At 33.7% G+C, this 15,375-nt stretch overlaps 3 protein-coding genes across 3 annotated transcripts in view; all 3 read left to right on the top strand.

The window, feature by feature from the left end:
- The window catches only part of LOC147831783 (uncharacterized), a 3,252-nt gene extending 800 nt beyond the window's left edge, over positions 1 to 2,452 (top strand). Inside the window, exon 1 of the mRNA XM_087300755.1 lies at positions 1 to 2,452. This exon is cut by the window's left edge and continues 800 nt beyond it. Coding sequence (XP_087156881.1) covers positions 1 to 40 — 40 coding nt within the window. The 3' untranslated portion in view covers positions 41 to 2,452.
- A 4,859-nt stretch (positions 2,453 to 7,311) lies between these two features.
- Positions 7,312 to 9,953, top strand: LOC147831782 (uncharacterized). The gene has a single exon (XM_087300745.1). The coding sequence runs from the start codon at positions 7,312 to 7,314 to the stop codon at positions 8,161 to 8,163; it is 852 nt and encodes a 283-aa protein (XP_087156871.1). The 3' UTR covers positions 8,164 to 9,953.
- A 201-nt stretch (positions 9,954 to 10,154) lies between these two features.
- Positions 10,155 to 14,931, top strand: LOC147831781 (G protein-coupled receptor 35-like). The gene is made up of 2 exons (XM_087300371.1): positions 10,155 to 12,385; positions 14,914 to 14,931. The coding sequence occupies exons 1-2, from the start codon at positions 11,552 to 11,554 to the stop codon at positions 14,929 to 14,931; spliced, it is 852 nt and encodes a 283-aa protein (XP_087156497.1). The 5' UTR covers positions 10,155 to 11,551.
- The last annotated feature ends 444 nt before the right edge of the window (positions 14,932 to 15,375 follow it).

Genomic DNA, 15,375 nt, shown 5'->3' with positions numbered 1-15,375 from the left:
ACAACGGGCTGGAAAGCTCTCCTCCTTCTGTTCATCATGAAACATTGTTTTACATTAAATAATCCTTATTTAAATTTGTTTTGATGTTTTAATGGCACAACTAATACTTTTAGTTTATTATTTCGCCACTAGATGGTGCAAAGTGAATGTTTCTTAATGAACAAGTCATTTTAGTCGAATATATTTGTTTTTACTTATTTATTAGTTGATTAGTTTTGCCCCTTGGCTCAATATTTAACTCTGTTTTGTTTTTTGTTTTTGTTTTTCATTTCTTTCTCCTTTTTAGGCAAAGCATTGTAAATCAATTACAGATGTTTACCTTGTCTTTTTAATTAATTCAATTCCATTTAAAAATGCGTAAACATCTAGGCTAGCAGGGAGAAGAATGATCAGAGAAAAAATGTAAGCGTCCATTTAAAATAGTTCATTCAATATGCATTTTTTTGTATTAATAATGTGCACATATACAGAGATTTTTTAGTTTTTGGTATTTGTACAAACTGTATTCCATATAAAGCCACACAAATCAAATGACAGAATGAGTGGTATGCTGCAGTTTATCTCTTTGCTTTTTACAAATCAAAGTCATTTGAATGACATGCTGATATTTTGATTGGCTTCATTTTACTGTATCTGTGGTAATATATTTGTGTGAAATCTTTCGGTGTTTATTTCTTGTTTAAATTGAGTTTTACATAAACTTTCTCTTCAAATCAAACTGAAGTATTGATCAATGGAATTGAAGTTTAAGCTGAAACTGATCTGCCGTTTTCAAAAAAATATATAATTATCCAAAATCAATCATGATAGGCTATGTCCTTATTTTATTTTTTTAAACACTATTTATATATTTCTTTTTGCATACAGACCCTAAATCTAAAAACTTTTATTTGGAACTAGTTTTGCTACTTGTTATAGTAGTAATTAATTCTATGTAATTGTAATCGTTTTGTATATATTTTAAACATACATTCTTGTTTCTGTTGACATAATACTACTTTTAATCCCTAATTATGCTAGTTTTATTTTTTTTGTGGTCATTTTGGACTGCTTTTGGGAGCAAGTTTTTGTTATGGCACTTTTCCTACCAGGGAAAGATTTGTAATAAAGGATTGTTATCTAGAGGAATCTATTTAAATGTCCTTCTTTTTGAATAGCTTATTGATTGCATATGTAGCTGTAAAATTATCCTAGGAGTTTTCAACATTTAATAGTATATTGTGAATAAATATTATGTGATGATGATGATGATTATGATGATGAAGAGGATGATGATGAACCCTTTATTTGTCACATACACTTTTACATACAGCTAAATTGGACCCCCCATCCCCGACCATGCCCAAACATCATACATTTCAGGGGATGACAGGTCAGACAAGAGGTAGCTTTTAGAAAGATGAAATAAGATACATTTGATGAAATAAGATACATTTGGGAATTTGATGAAATGACATTTGATGAAGTAAGATACACTTGGAAAGAGGTAGGTGAAAAAAAATGCTTTCCTTTTCAGTAAATGTCTGCAAATGTCAGATTGTACCCTAAATTAATAACTTAGACATTCTGTGTGGAATGTGAGTGAGCTGCTCTGGTGGAGAAGGTAAAGTCCAGGACAAAGAGGGGGGCTCAGGATGCATGATCGAGACAACCTGAACAACTGGTTTTCTAGCTGATCTTCTCAGATTAGAAAGTTTATTGTTTAAGTGCCTGACCATTCTCTTGGTCTTGTCTCGTGTGGAGTTCCATAACAGTGAGTCATGGTTTAATATTATGGAGAGATATAGCCATCCTTACAGTACTCGTATCGTATAAATGTTCATACTGTACTATCTAATGGTGAAGAACATTTGATAGCTCATTTTAAAGCACCCCAAACACAATATGAAGATATTGCGGCGTAAAACCCAATACTTGATTTACTGCTGAATACTGTTATTCTTTTATTTATTTATTTATTTTTAGAATTAACAATGTTTCTACAGAGATATAAAAAGGTGAAATATTAATAAATATAAAAAAATCCAAGCATGTGTCGCTTCATACCATTTAAGTGGGGGTCTTTTTCTTTTGGAGGTCAAAACTTTATTCTTTTAATCTTAAAAGATTAAAGATCTTTTAATCAAAATCTTTATTTTTCTCAGTTAAGTTATGTGATCTGAATGTCTTTTTAACACTGGCACATTTAGTAAAGCAACATTTCAATCCAATATTCTGATAAAAACATTAAATGCTAAATAGTTTAGGTTTAACTGCAAGTATTTTAGGATTGACAATTAAACTATTGCATGTACTGCCCATATACTACTTATACATTTTTTTTTAATCGATTTGTACATTACAATACTGTACAACTAAAAGTAAGTTTACAATGTAGTTTTGATGTCCATAACTGCTGTATATTACAGTATGATCATCAACACTGTTCTTACAGAGATGATGAAAGTGAAATATTATTAAACAAAAAGTCATCCATGTGTCGCTCTGTACTATCTAAGAGGGCACCTATAACTTTTAGAGGTCAAAACTTTGCTTCACTGCATTAAAAATCTTTGTTTTGCTCAGTTAAATTATGTGATCTGATTGCCTTTTTACCACTGGGAGGTTTAGTAAAGCAAAACAAAAAACATTTCAATTCAATCTGTTGGATCATTTTTGAGTGCTCTAAGTGAAGTCTACCTATCTGACAGGAGACCTTCATGGACTGCTGGAACACATATTTTAACTTTATTTACACGCACAATTCTGAAGTTTTAAACCTTTACTTACTAGTAAATATGCTGATAGAAGCATAAAATGCTAATTTATATTGAAAAGTAAATTATCAGTAAACGTAAAGTTATCCATGTTTCACTGTACTCAAAGGGGACTTTTTGCTTTTGGAGGTCAAATCTTTGCTTTACTGCATTGAAAATCTTCATCTTCCTCAGTTAAATCATGTGATCTTGATGTCTTTTTACATTGCCACATTTAGTAAAGCAACGTTTCAATCAAATAAGTTTGTGTGTGTGCGTGTGCGTGTGTGTGAGTGTGCATGCGTGTGTGTGAACATACACACTAATGACAGTCCGAGACATTAGTTTAAAGTGTTTACTATTCAAAACATCATCAGTCATTTTTAACCTCCAGCTTTTATTTGACTGTATATTTTGCATAAGTGTTACTTTATGTCAAATGTTGCATAGGAATCTGTGCAAATAAATCCTGAAGTCAAGACAACATTGAAGTGAGACTACAAAAACAGCACAGACAATTACTGTTTACTTCCTGAGAGACTTGAGATTCACTCTTCAGGTGACAAACTTTTGATTCATTTCTTTGTTATCCCATTCATTAATATGCAAAATATCAGTGTGGCTGATTATCAGATATAGTTTAAGGTTTTTAATTAAGTCAAAGTAGAGAGGCGTGTCAAAATCTAGATTTATTTATTTATTTTTTTTTTTTTCTAAAACTCACTAATGTTGATGATATGCAGGGCAACTTTTTGAGTAAATTTGCACAGGGATGTTGCTTGGCTGCTTTTCTATTACACTGTGTTTTAACGAAAGAAGACACGAGCAGATTCCAGTGACAAGCGATTTGTCTGTCTGCACCAAAAGTGACACGACATGACAGATACATTTAAACATTTATACAGCGAGTATTCTCACGAATGCTGACAAGAACACCATTAAGACGATCATAAAGTCAGCTGACAGGTCTGATGGAGTCAAAATTACCTCTATCGAGAAACTTTATCAACAACGTTGTCTGTCTGGGGCAAATAGCATTTTAAGGGATCCAACCCACCCTGGCCATAGCCTGCTCACACTTATGCCATCAGGCAGACGTTACAGAAGCCTGAGGAGCAAATCAGTGCGGTTTCGTGACAGTTTTTGTCCTGTCATTATAAGACTTTTGAATAAAAACATTTCTTTAGCATTGTTGATAGCTAGTGAGAAAATAATAAATCGATAAATAGTTAAACTAGCATAAATTGGTAGTATTACAACAAATGGTGAAATATGTATTCATGTATTAAGTTATTCTCTTCAGAGATTTCTTAAAAATAGGTTATATCTTAAATAACTATATTTTTATGGAATTATAAAAGCGTATTAATCATGTTAGGATTTTATAGTGTTTTTAATGATGTTTTTTATGTTCAACGTAATTTCGTTCTGCATTACAATTCTATTGTGATGTTTTGAATGACAAAAATAAAGGAAACTAAAACTGATTTCAATAACAACCACTGCACACTCATTTACTTACGAAATGGTAAAGGCTTTTGATCTAATTAATGCATTTTAAACTTGTTTAACATTATTATTAGGCTACTGAGTGACTGATGTTGTTGGTTTGGACTGAGTCAGAGTTCTGACTTTCATTTTCAAACGGTCTGCTAGCTGTTTTATTTTCAAGATTTCAAGATGCTGCTTTCACTAGTATTGCAATAAATGGCACGCAAAATATTGTTCAAACTCACATTGGTAGTATTATCACTGAATAAAAGCACATAATCAGTACCTGAGGTGATCTTTAGCATAGTAGTATGTTGTTGTTAACGTTGCAGAAATGTAAAACATTTCTAAAGTAGAAATTTTATGCATCACCGTCGCAGATGGTTAGGACTAAAACAAATGTTTATATTTAAAAGCTTTTATGACATGTCGCAGTGCCGCATCACGTTTTGTTAAGATGGTGTCAAGAACAGGTGTTGGGGAGGTGACTTTGAAAATGTAATATATTGCGGATTAAAAATTACCCTACTTAAAATCTAATAAGTGGTGTACATTTTCAATTACTTTATAAAAGTAAAGTAACTCATTACATCTGATTACTTTTACGTTTCTAACGGATATTTTCAAATGAATCATTTTCAAGCATTTATACTAAGCGGGTATGACCTTACAGTAGCTCTGTTAACTGTTATAACTTTAAAGTCTCTCATCACTTGAATTAAGATTATGTTAATTTAATTTTAAAGTAAAGCCACCACAAAACCAGACCTTCTACCAAAAAAAATGTTTACAGTTTTTACAAAATCAAATTTTGCTCATTGTTTATATATTTACAACTCTTTATTAATAAATTACACTACATAATGTATTATAATTATAACTATCATGAACTAATAGTAATTAACATAGTATACTTTAGCCTTTACTACGGTAAACTATATACATGACTCCTCTCCTTTAGTCATCTTTCCATCAAGCACATTTCTTGTGTTAGCCTAATTTGAATGTGAGCAATATGAATGAATTTCGGACGTACTACATCCACCATTTTGTCAGTCATGTGACCTACTTGCATCAGTTGCGTCGCTTCACTCCCATTCATGAATTCGCTCGCGGGGCATCATGAGATGGAAGTATGCGCTTTCAGACATAGCCATGGATTTACTTTCATTGGCTAGACACTGGCCTCACAGCTCTGTGAATGTCGGTGCCGTCACTTATTAATCCATGATCGGTAAATTTAGTTTGTGTGGATGCTACTGCGCTACTTGTCTAATTAAATTGCCCCGCTACTTAAGAGCTATGTGATTTTTTTAAAGTAGCAATGCTACCGCCAATCTACTGAGAAATGTAGTTAAGCTAGTAGCATCACTACTGTCCAATACTGTTAATGTGATAATCGCTTTGGCCAGAGGAGTCCATTGGTGCCCTGAATTTCAAAAATCGATGTGAATTTCACGAAACTTTTTGAGTCATAATATATCATTGGAAATGAAAGGGTCTTTTTTTTCTGTACACTCATGATAATGACAAAAGCCATTTGCTTTTAAAACAAAGAAAGGCTAGGTTACATACATGCAGATGCTTCAGTTTCAACAATAAAGCTGTTGATCTCAAACGTATTTTAACAGCTGGCAAACAAATTTTGCACTGAACAGTGTATTTCTCGGATTTCAGGGTGAAATTATTTTTAAATTTCTAGCAATGAAATGCCTTTTTATCACTCGCCATGTTGCCAGCTCTCAGACTGATTGTAGTAGCCTAATGCTTTCAGCGGCAAAGAGGATAAATGTGTCTGGTAGACGGGGTGCACCGCAATCAAACCGGAAAACCAATCAAAAGCATCAGAATAGCAGAGCTTATATAAATGGCCATAGCAGAAGGCATCGTCCATATCAAAAAACAGGCAAAGCAACAGATCAATATTATTTAACACATCCCAGGTTTTACAGGATATTTTTTAGATGTAACCCCATTTGTAATCTTTAACATTTTCAATAGTAACTGTAATTTAATCAGTTTTTTTCTCAGTAACTGTAACGAATTAGTTACATTTATTTTTTAATTAAATTACATACATAAAACTAGTTACTCCCCAACACTAAGAACAGGTAACAATATTATATCAGTAACAAATTGATCTAATTAGTTATACTGTGTCTCACCTGGTTTGCCATTTATGGCATTATTTCCCAGAAACGTTGCTGAAAAAGTGCATAATTTGCATAATAATACTAAATGGTACATTTTATTGAGTGGTACATTTAATTAAGAATTGTGCAGACTTTAAGGCTATATATGACCAGTGTTTATTCTAGGGTTTTTTTCAGCTGTAGTGGCAGGCCTTTTACACTGATCTACCAACTACCTATGGCGTTATTTCAATGACAAATGTCATGAGCTCCGATTTCATTTATGTTTTACGAAAATTTCTTTGTTTGCGCGCCGATCGTGCACAAAACTTCTAGTACACCTACAAATATTCGCTGCTCAAATGCAGATTTTCGTGTGTCCATTCAAATACACGCTGCTGATGTCCGATTTAGTGAATGTCTCCAATAGACCTAGAGAGCGGCATTAATGCGTCCTAGAGTAAAGTGAAACAGCCATAAACTCCAGTAAGATATAATAGAATTATATATTATAGATATCATTTTGGAAACTGTGTTCATCTTAACTAAAAGCTTCATCGTGTTTGCTGGCCTCACACATCACACTGCTGTCAGTCGGTCAGCATGTCACCTTAAAGGGCAAAACAAATAACATACAGCACTACTATGGTTACAGAAAAGTTTACACTGTTATAACTCACCTTTTAATACGGTTTGGTGCGATTATTACCCGCTATAAAAAAATTAAACAACGACTAAATGTTTTGAATGAGAAGCTTTAAAATAGCCTTGGGGGATGAATTTTGGCGTGGTGCCCCGCCATGGAAGAATAAAAGTAGCGGAGACCATGTATGAATATATATTTAAGTAAAAGTTTTATAAGTTTAGCAATTTACATTTACTATTGTTTCCCTTGAAATAGGACACAACTGTTAAATAATTTTGTGCCATCATTTTTAGCTGAGAAGATGGAGATGGATAACTCTTCAGCAAACTTCACCACTCTTCAAACAAACAACACAGCTGGTTCCTTCGATATTATCAGCGTGGTGTGTGTTTACAGCTTTAGTTTTGTGGTTGGTCTGCCTACACACTCGTATGTTATATGGCTCATTGCCACAGGAACAGAAAGTGGACTTGCATCAGAGTTCTTCAACCTCAATCTTTCCGTTTGTGAGATCGGGATCTGTCTGAAAAGTTTATTTGCTCTGCTGTCATTTTGTTTCTCAATGTCAAACGACGTGCAACTGATTTTGCAAGGACTCGTCATCACCGGTCGTCCTCTGTTTCAATGTCTGATGTGTGTTGAGCGATACCTGGCAGTGGTTCATCCTGTAACCTTTCTGAAGTACAAACCTCTCAGATATAGAGTGATCTGCTGCATTGCAGCCTGGATTCTCACTCTTGGCTCCTGTTCCGTCTGCATGTTATTTCTAAATTTAATGTACCACTTTATGTGGTTCTTCGTGATACAGTTCTTCCTCTTCCTCTCCATCCAGTTGTTTTGTCTTGTGGCTGTTCTCAGAGCTCTGAAGCAGTCCGGACCAGGAGAGAGAAAGAAAAACAAGGACGGAAACCACATGAAGAGACGAGCATTTTATCTTATTCTAGTAATTACTTTTAGCATGGCTATTATATATGTTCCATGTACAGTTTCAGGATTACTTATTATCTTTACTCAACTGTATAATCCGTATCTTTGGTTTACTTCTTTTGTTTGTTATATTCTAGGTGGTTTTGTGCAGCCTGTTCTTTTTCTGGGTCGTGTTGGAAAACTGCTGCTGTTTTCCATGAAACCTGGAAAGATTAACAGCGCTTCAGATTAAACGTTTGACTATTTGAAATTCTAAGCGGCGTTTGGTCCCGAATAAATGTATAATTAAAGAATATGGGATACAGTCTAAATTTGATAGCCACTTAAAATTGGAGTCAGATTAAATTCGGAGCTGGAAATTCTTTTCAGTAGTGCTAGAAAAGGCTAACCCATATTCAAACTTCGACCATTCATTGGATTTTGCTGTTAGAACTCGGCTGATAGAATGGAACCCTGCACAGTCACTTTTGACATTTACTTTTACATGTTGTACCATGTTCTTAGTGTATTATACAAGACTGTGTCTCTTAATATTTTTCTTTAACTCACCAATTTTTTAATTACTATCCATTAACTATTTTTAGATATTCATTAGATTTATTTATTTATTTTTTATTTTTTGTCAGTTGCAAAGTTGTTGAAGTGCTGTGTGTGTGAACATATACACTAATGATGGTTTAAAACAGGGGTGACCGATCTCGGTCCTGGAGGGCCGGTGTCCCTGCTGGGTTAAGCACCGGCCCTCCAGGAACAAGTTTGGTGACCATTGGTCTAAAACATTAGCTTAAAGTGTTTACTATTCAAATAGTTCAAAACATCATCAGTCATTTTTAACCTCCATTAAAACCTTATTTGACTGTATATTTTGCATAAGTGTTACTTTATGTGAAATGTTGCATATGAAGCTGTGGAAATATATGCTGAAGTGAGACTACAAAAACAGCGCAGAGAATTACTATTTACGTCCCGAGAGACTTGACATTCACTTCTCAGGTGACAAACTTTTGATTCATTTCTTTGTTATCTCATTCATTAATATGCAAAATATCAGTGTGACTGATTTTCAGATAGTTTAAGGTTTTTAGTCAAGTCAAGGTAAAGTAGAGAGGCGTGTCAAAATTTTGAGGGTTTTTTTAAACGTGACACACCAATGTTGATGATACGCAGAGCAACTTTTTAAATTTACAGAGGGATGTTGCTTGGCTGCTTTTTAAAATTTTTATTACACTGTGTCTTTACACGTCGTGCGACAGACAAAATTTCAGTGGCAAGCAATTTGTAAAGGCTTTTAATCTAATTAATACATTTTAAACTTCTTTAACATTATTTATAGGTTACTGAGTAACTGATGTTGTTGGTTTGAACTGAGTCACAGTTCTGAATTTTATTTTCAAACCGTCTGCTAGTTGTTTTATTTTCAAAATTTCAAGCTGCTTTCAGTAGTATGGCAATAAATGTCACGTAAAATTTAGTTTAAACTCAAACTGGTAGCATTTAACACTGAATAAAGCACATAATGTGTACCTGAGGTGATCTTTAGGATAGTAGTATACAGTGTTGGGGGTAACGCAGTACAAGAAATGTGAGTTATGTAATAGTATTACTTTTCTAGGTATTGAGGAAAGAGACAAATACCTTTTTCAAAAATTTAAGTACTATTATTTAAGTTACTTTTTTGAAAATGTAATGTGAGTTACTTTTTAGTTAAACTAATTAGCTTTAAAAAAAAAAACAAGTTGCTGAATTAAAGTAATCCCAATAAATCTCACAGTCAATGAGAAAATGTGTTCTTTATTTTGAACGCATTGAAGAAAAGGAGGGCGAGGCAGTGGCACAGTAGGTAGTGCTGTCGCCTCACAGCAAGAAGGTCGCTGGGTCGCTAGTTCGAACCTCGGCTCAGTTGGCATTTCTGTGTGGAGTTTGCATGTTCTCCCTGCCTTTGCGTGGGTTTCCTCCGGGTGCTCCGGTTTCCCCCACAGTCAAAAGACATGCGGTACAGGTGAATTGGGTAGGCTAAATTGTCCGTAGTGTATGAGTGTGTGTGTGGATGTTTCCCAGAGATGGATTGCGGCTGGAAGGGCATCCGCTGCGTAAAAACTTGCTGGATAAGTTGGCAGTTCATTCTGCTGTGGCGACCCCGGATTAACAAAGGGAATAAGCCGACAAGAAAATGAATGAATGAATGAATGAATGAATGAAGAAAAGGAAAAGGGGATTGTCTCAATGGACAGTGAATTTACTTAAGACAAATTAAGTACAAACCTTGCAAACACATTGCTTTAAACTATTGTTAATCTGTATATACATATACATATATAGCATGTAGATCTCTGGGGTCAGGAAATTCTCAGATAACATCATCAGAAAATATTTTTGTGGGTTTTCAATGTAAATGTAGGTAAAGGTTTCAGTGCATTGTTAATTACAGAGCTACTCTATTAAAAAAGAAAAACTCTGAATGAGATTAAGCCTCAGCCGGGTAATAAAAGTTAACTCAAAAGTAACATAAAGCACACCATAAAAAGTAACTTGCTAATTACTTTTTTGGGGACTTACTCCATAACGTAATGCTTTCAAAAGTAACTTTCTCCAACACTGATAGTATATTCTGCTGTTTAGCTGCAACGTCGCTGAAATGGAAAGCATTTCTAAAGTAGAAAATTTGCCCAAATTTTAACATAGAACAGATTGCTTTTATCGCATGTTGTAGTGCCACATCACATGTTTTTAGGACATGGTTTCATGAATGGGCAACAATATTGTAACTTTAACCCATTGCTCTAATTAGTAATCCTGTGTCTTACCTGGTTGCCCATTTATAGCTTAATTTCCCAAATTGCCCAGAAACTTTGCTCATAAAGTTGCCCTGTGCATCATCTGCATAATAATACTAAATGACACATTTTATTCGGGCTGCACAACAAATCCTTTTAGCATCGATATGGCAGTGTCACAATAGTCACATTGCAAGTATATTCAATGCTGAGTCTGGATTGCAATTTATAATTTTGCATATGTGTATTGAGGCCTGTGACTGTGTGAGGGTTTTAAAAGTATTTAGGCATAATAAATTGTACCATTTGTAACTCTGTCAAATTAATGACTGATTTTACTGTATTGTTGTTTTACATTTGATTATTCATTTATTGTAATCCAGAATACAGTCTGACTCCTTAATAAAATTAAAACACTGTTTATTTAATTAGTATGTTTTTCTTTATTGAATTTATCTATGCTCGTACATAGTTTTTTATGCTCACTCCCCTACAGAATCATACCAATGAATGTAAAATTATCAATTCTTTCCAAATAGTTTATATTCAACTCAATATATATTGCGAATAGATATCGCAGAATAAAAAAAATCGCAATGTTAGATTTTTTTCAATATCATGCAGCCCTACATTTTATTGTAAAAAGCTTTGTCTTTGTGTAAAGTCATTCTTTAGAATATATATTTGTTATTTGTTTTTAATTAAGAACTGTGCAGACTTTAAGGCTATATACGACTAAACATTTAAGCATACATTTTTAGTTTCGCAGTTTACATTTACTATGTTTTCCCCTAAAATAATGTACAACTATTAAATAATTTTGTGCCATCATTTTTAGCCGTGAAGATGGAGATCGACAACTCTTCAGCAAACTTCACCACTCTTCAAACAAACTATACGACTGATTCCTTCGATCTAATCAGCGTGGTGTGTGTTTTCAGCTTTAGTTTTGTGGTTGGTCTGCCTACACACTCGTATGTTATATGGCTCGTCGTCACAGGAACAGAAAGTGGACTTGCATCAGAGTTCTTCAACCTCAATCTTTCCGTTTGTGAGATCGGGATCTGTCTGAAAAGTTTATTTGTTCTGATGTCGTTTTGTTTCTCACTGTTCGACGACTTGCAACTGGTTTTGCAAGGACTCATCATCACTGGTCGTCCTCTGTTTCAGTGTCTGATGTGTGTTGAGCGTTACCTGGCAGTGGTTCATCCTGTAACCTTTCTGAAGTACAAACCTCTCAGATATCGAGTGATCTGCTGCGCCGTGGCCTGGATGATCACTCTTGGCTCTTGTTTTATCTACAAGTTTTTTTTTTATTTAATAAACAGCAATCCATGGTCCTTAGTGCTGCAGTTCCTCTTCTTCCTCTCCATTCAGTTGTTTTGTCTTCTGGCTGTTCTCAGAGCTCTGAAACAGTCAGGACCAGGAGAGAGAAAGAGAGAGAAAGAGGAAAACCACACGAAGAGACGAGCGTTTCATCTCATTCTAGTAATTACTGTTAGCACGACTATTATATATGTTCCATGTACAGTTTCAGGATTATTTGTGATCTTTACTCAACAGTATATTCCGTATGTTTGGTTTGCTTCTGTTGTTTGTTATATTCTGGCGGGTTTTGTGCAGCCTGTTCTTTATCTGGGCCGTGTTGGAAAATTCTGCAGATGCATGCCCGTAGCCAGGGCGGGTTCAGGTGGTTCGAACGAACCACCCCCCATGGCCAAAAGGTCCAGAATTTGTTTTTTTAAATAATTTATGTAGTTTAATATTATATAATATATTTATTACATAATAAATATAATATGTTTACATTTAATATATATATTGTAATAAAGTGTAAATTTTAAATAGTTATCGTCAGTAATTTGGATCCCATGGAACCTCAAAGCCACAATAATGTGACGCCAGTCACATGACTTAACCTACTGAATGGTAACATTCAAATCTTTAATGCAACATCAATACTGAGTAACACAATGGATCGAAAAGAGCAAGTGGGCAGAAAAGGCATGCAGCGGCGCCATTATCGCAAAATATTGTTGTTCAAAAAGACTGCCAGGGTGAGACTAAATTACTTACTAACAGATGAAAATCTGCCCCTATCCATGAGGTTCTAGGCTAACTGGCCGCATTTAAATCGGGACGTCCTGTATAATTATTGGCTTGTCCAGTACATGACCTCCTTCCCTATTTTCTTTTAAGTAACTGTCCGACGAAGGCTGTAATAGCAAGCAGAGTCCTCAGGCGTCAGATGTCACTTCACAGCAAAAGGCGCTAATCCCGTCACGTCTGTTTTTGAGGCTGTAGGTGCACTTTTACTGCTAAATTCTATTAAAAACATGTTTACTATAAGCATAAAACATGTGTTCTAATTTTTCAGGCCTGTAGCCGGGGGGGTTTGGGTGGTCTGAAAGACCCACCCCTCACTGACAAAGGTCCAGAGTTTGTCCCAAACATGAGCTCATTTGTCCTATTTTGACTGCTATGCCATCATAAATAAAGAAAATAATCCATTGAAAAAGGCTTTAAGACCAAACGGAATCCTCTGTCAGCTGTTGCTTCGGTGGGACTATAATCTGATGTAAGAGAAGTCTTTTTACCAGTACATTTTACAGATAACTTTTATTCTAAATCTTAGACCTTATTCCTGAAATAAAAATGAGCAATAAAAAGGTGTGAAACACCAGAAGCAGACCATATTAAATTCATTTAAATATATTTTGGTTATTGTTGATATCCAGGAGTTTTCAAACATGTTTTTTACCAAAGAGGCTAGAAAATTTCTGAAGAATTCATTATTATTATTATTATTATTATTATTATTATTATTATTATTATCATTATTATTATTATTATTATTATTATTATTATTATTATTATTATTATTATTATTATTATTATGTTTGAATTATTATTTTCTATTAAAATTGCCAAATTGTGAATGAGGACAGTTGAATGTGCTGGCCAGTTTGTTTTTTGTCTTATAAATGACAGTAGGCTAAAGTCTTTTTTTTTTTTTTTTGCTTTAAATCTTTAACAGATTACTATTTTTTTCTAATTATATAAGATGTAATGCATTAGTATTTTTAAAATTAGTTTTATTTATTTATTTATTTATTTATTTATTTTTTGCAGTTTTTAGGAACTATTTTAAGTCCATCAAAAAGTGTGGTTATGATGACATCTGACTAGCTAATTAAAAAAAATAAAAATAAAAATACTCACTAAAATGCAGTATTTAAATCTCAAAGTTAAATAGAAACTGAGGCATATAACTGCAAAAAGGTCCACTTTTTCAGAAAAAAGAACCACCCCTTTCACCAGGCTGGCCCGAGATGATGCACCAACACCAGACTTGGTATCGCTATGACAGACACATGAGAATTGGGACATGGCAGGACAAAATGGACATACTGTAGTACTAGCTGTGCCTCTTAGAAATGTACATTTGACATTAGTTAGGGTTCTGTTAAAAATTTCAGCCCTTTACACATTTGTAGATCGCAATTACCATAGTACAATTGTAGTCTACATTGATGCAATAAAGCTGTATTTTTTTAAATTAAAAGAGAAATAGACCAAAAAAAAAAACTAACATATGTTAACTTAAGGCTATATTTTTTATGTTTGATACATTAATAACATAGGTCAATATGAATGTCCAATATTGCTAACAGAAGTCCTTATATTACTTTAAAATCATAGTTATAATTAGTGATTTTTTTTAAAACGGGAAGCTTTTTTAATCTGCCTGTTGTTGCAGAAGGATTCAATTAAATATTATACTATAATTTTATTTTATTATAATTTTTTTAATGGGGTATATGCACTAGGCATGGGACAATAACCAGTTTCAAGCCTTACTGCAGTTTGGAAAAGTCAAGATTTTAAAACAACACAAATCTTAAGGTTTTTTGAACGACAACTTGATTGTTTTATGTTCGATTTGCGCAAACTAGCATTTTTTTACAATGTATTGAATTAGGAATTTTTTATTTTATTTTTTTTCCTTCTGTTTCTGTTTTATTTTTTCCTTCTTTAACCTATTTGAATAGAATACCGTGTATCCTTTTGAACCTCAGGTTTTGTTTTGTTTTATTGGTCATTTGTATATCCAATTTTTTTGTCTTCCGCATAACGCCATTTATCTGTGTGCCACCTTGAAGTAAGATTGCAAAAACAGCAGAGGATTTTTTTTTTTTACATCACAGAGACTGGGCATGCAGTAACCAGGTGACAAAAGATTTCATTTTAAATGTATTCTTTGCATTTAATAACATCCAATAATATGAGGCTGATGTTTAGAAATATTTTGTTTGATAATGATTAATGTAGCTTCTAAAGAAAATAAAAATGGGAATCCAGTAAACTCTCAGTAATATAACCTTGTTTTCAGTTTGAAATAAGGGTAACACTTTACAATAAGATTGATGTTAGTTACTGCATATCCTAACATGTACAAACAATGAACAATATGTATTACATTATCTGTTCATGTTAGTTAATGTTAGTTAATGAAAATTTAATTCATGTTTATTTCTATAGCGCTTTTACAATGTAGATTGTGTCAAAGCAGCTTAACATATAGTAGAAGTTCTAGTAAATTGAAGCAGTGTCAGTCCAGTTTTCAGAGTTGAAGTTCAGTTCAGTTCAGTGTGGTTTAATATTCACTG

Source organism: Danio rerio, chromosome 21, assembly GCF_052040795.2.
Source record: "Danio rerio strain M-AB ecotype USA chromosome 21, GRCz13ab, whole genome shotgun sequence".
Lineage (NCBI taxonomy): Eukaryota > Metazoa > Chordata > Actinopteri > Cypriniformes > Danionidae > Danio > Danio rerio.
This window is presented reverse-complemented; position numbering and strand designations above follow the sequence as displayed.

What these genes read in the sequence shown, in the direction of transcription:
- LOC147831782 (XM_087300745.1), top strand. Translation starts at nt 7,312, where the DNA reads ATGGATAACTCTTCAGCAAACTTCACCACTCTTCAAACAAACAACACA.
- LOC147831781 (XM_087300371.1), top strand. Translation starts at nt 11,552, where the DNA reads ATGGAGATCGACAACTCTTCAGCAAACTTCACCACTCTTCAAACAAAC.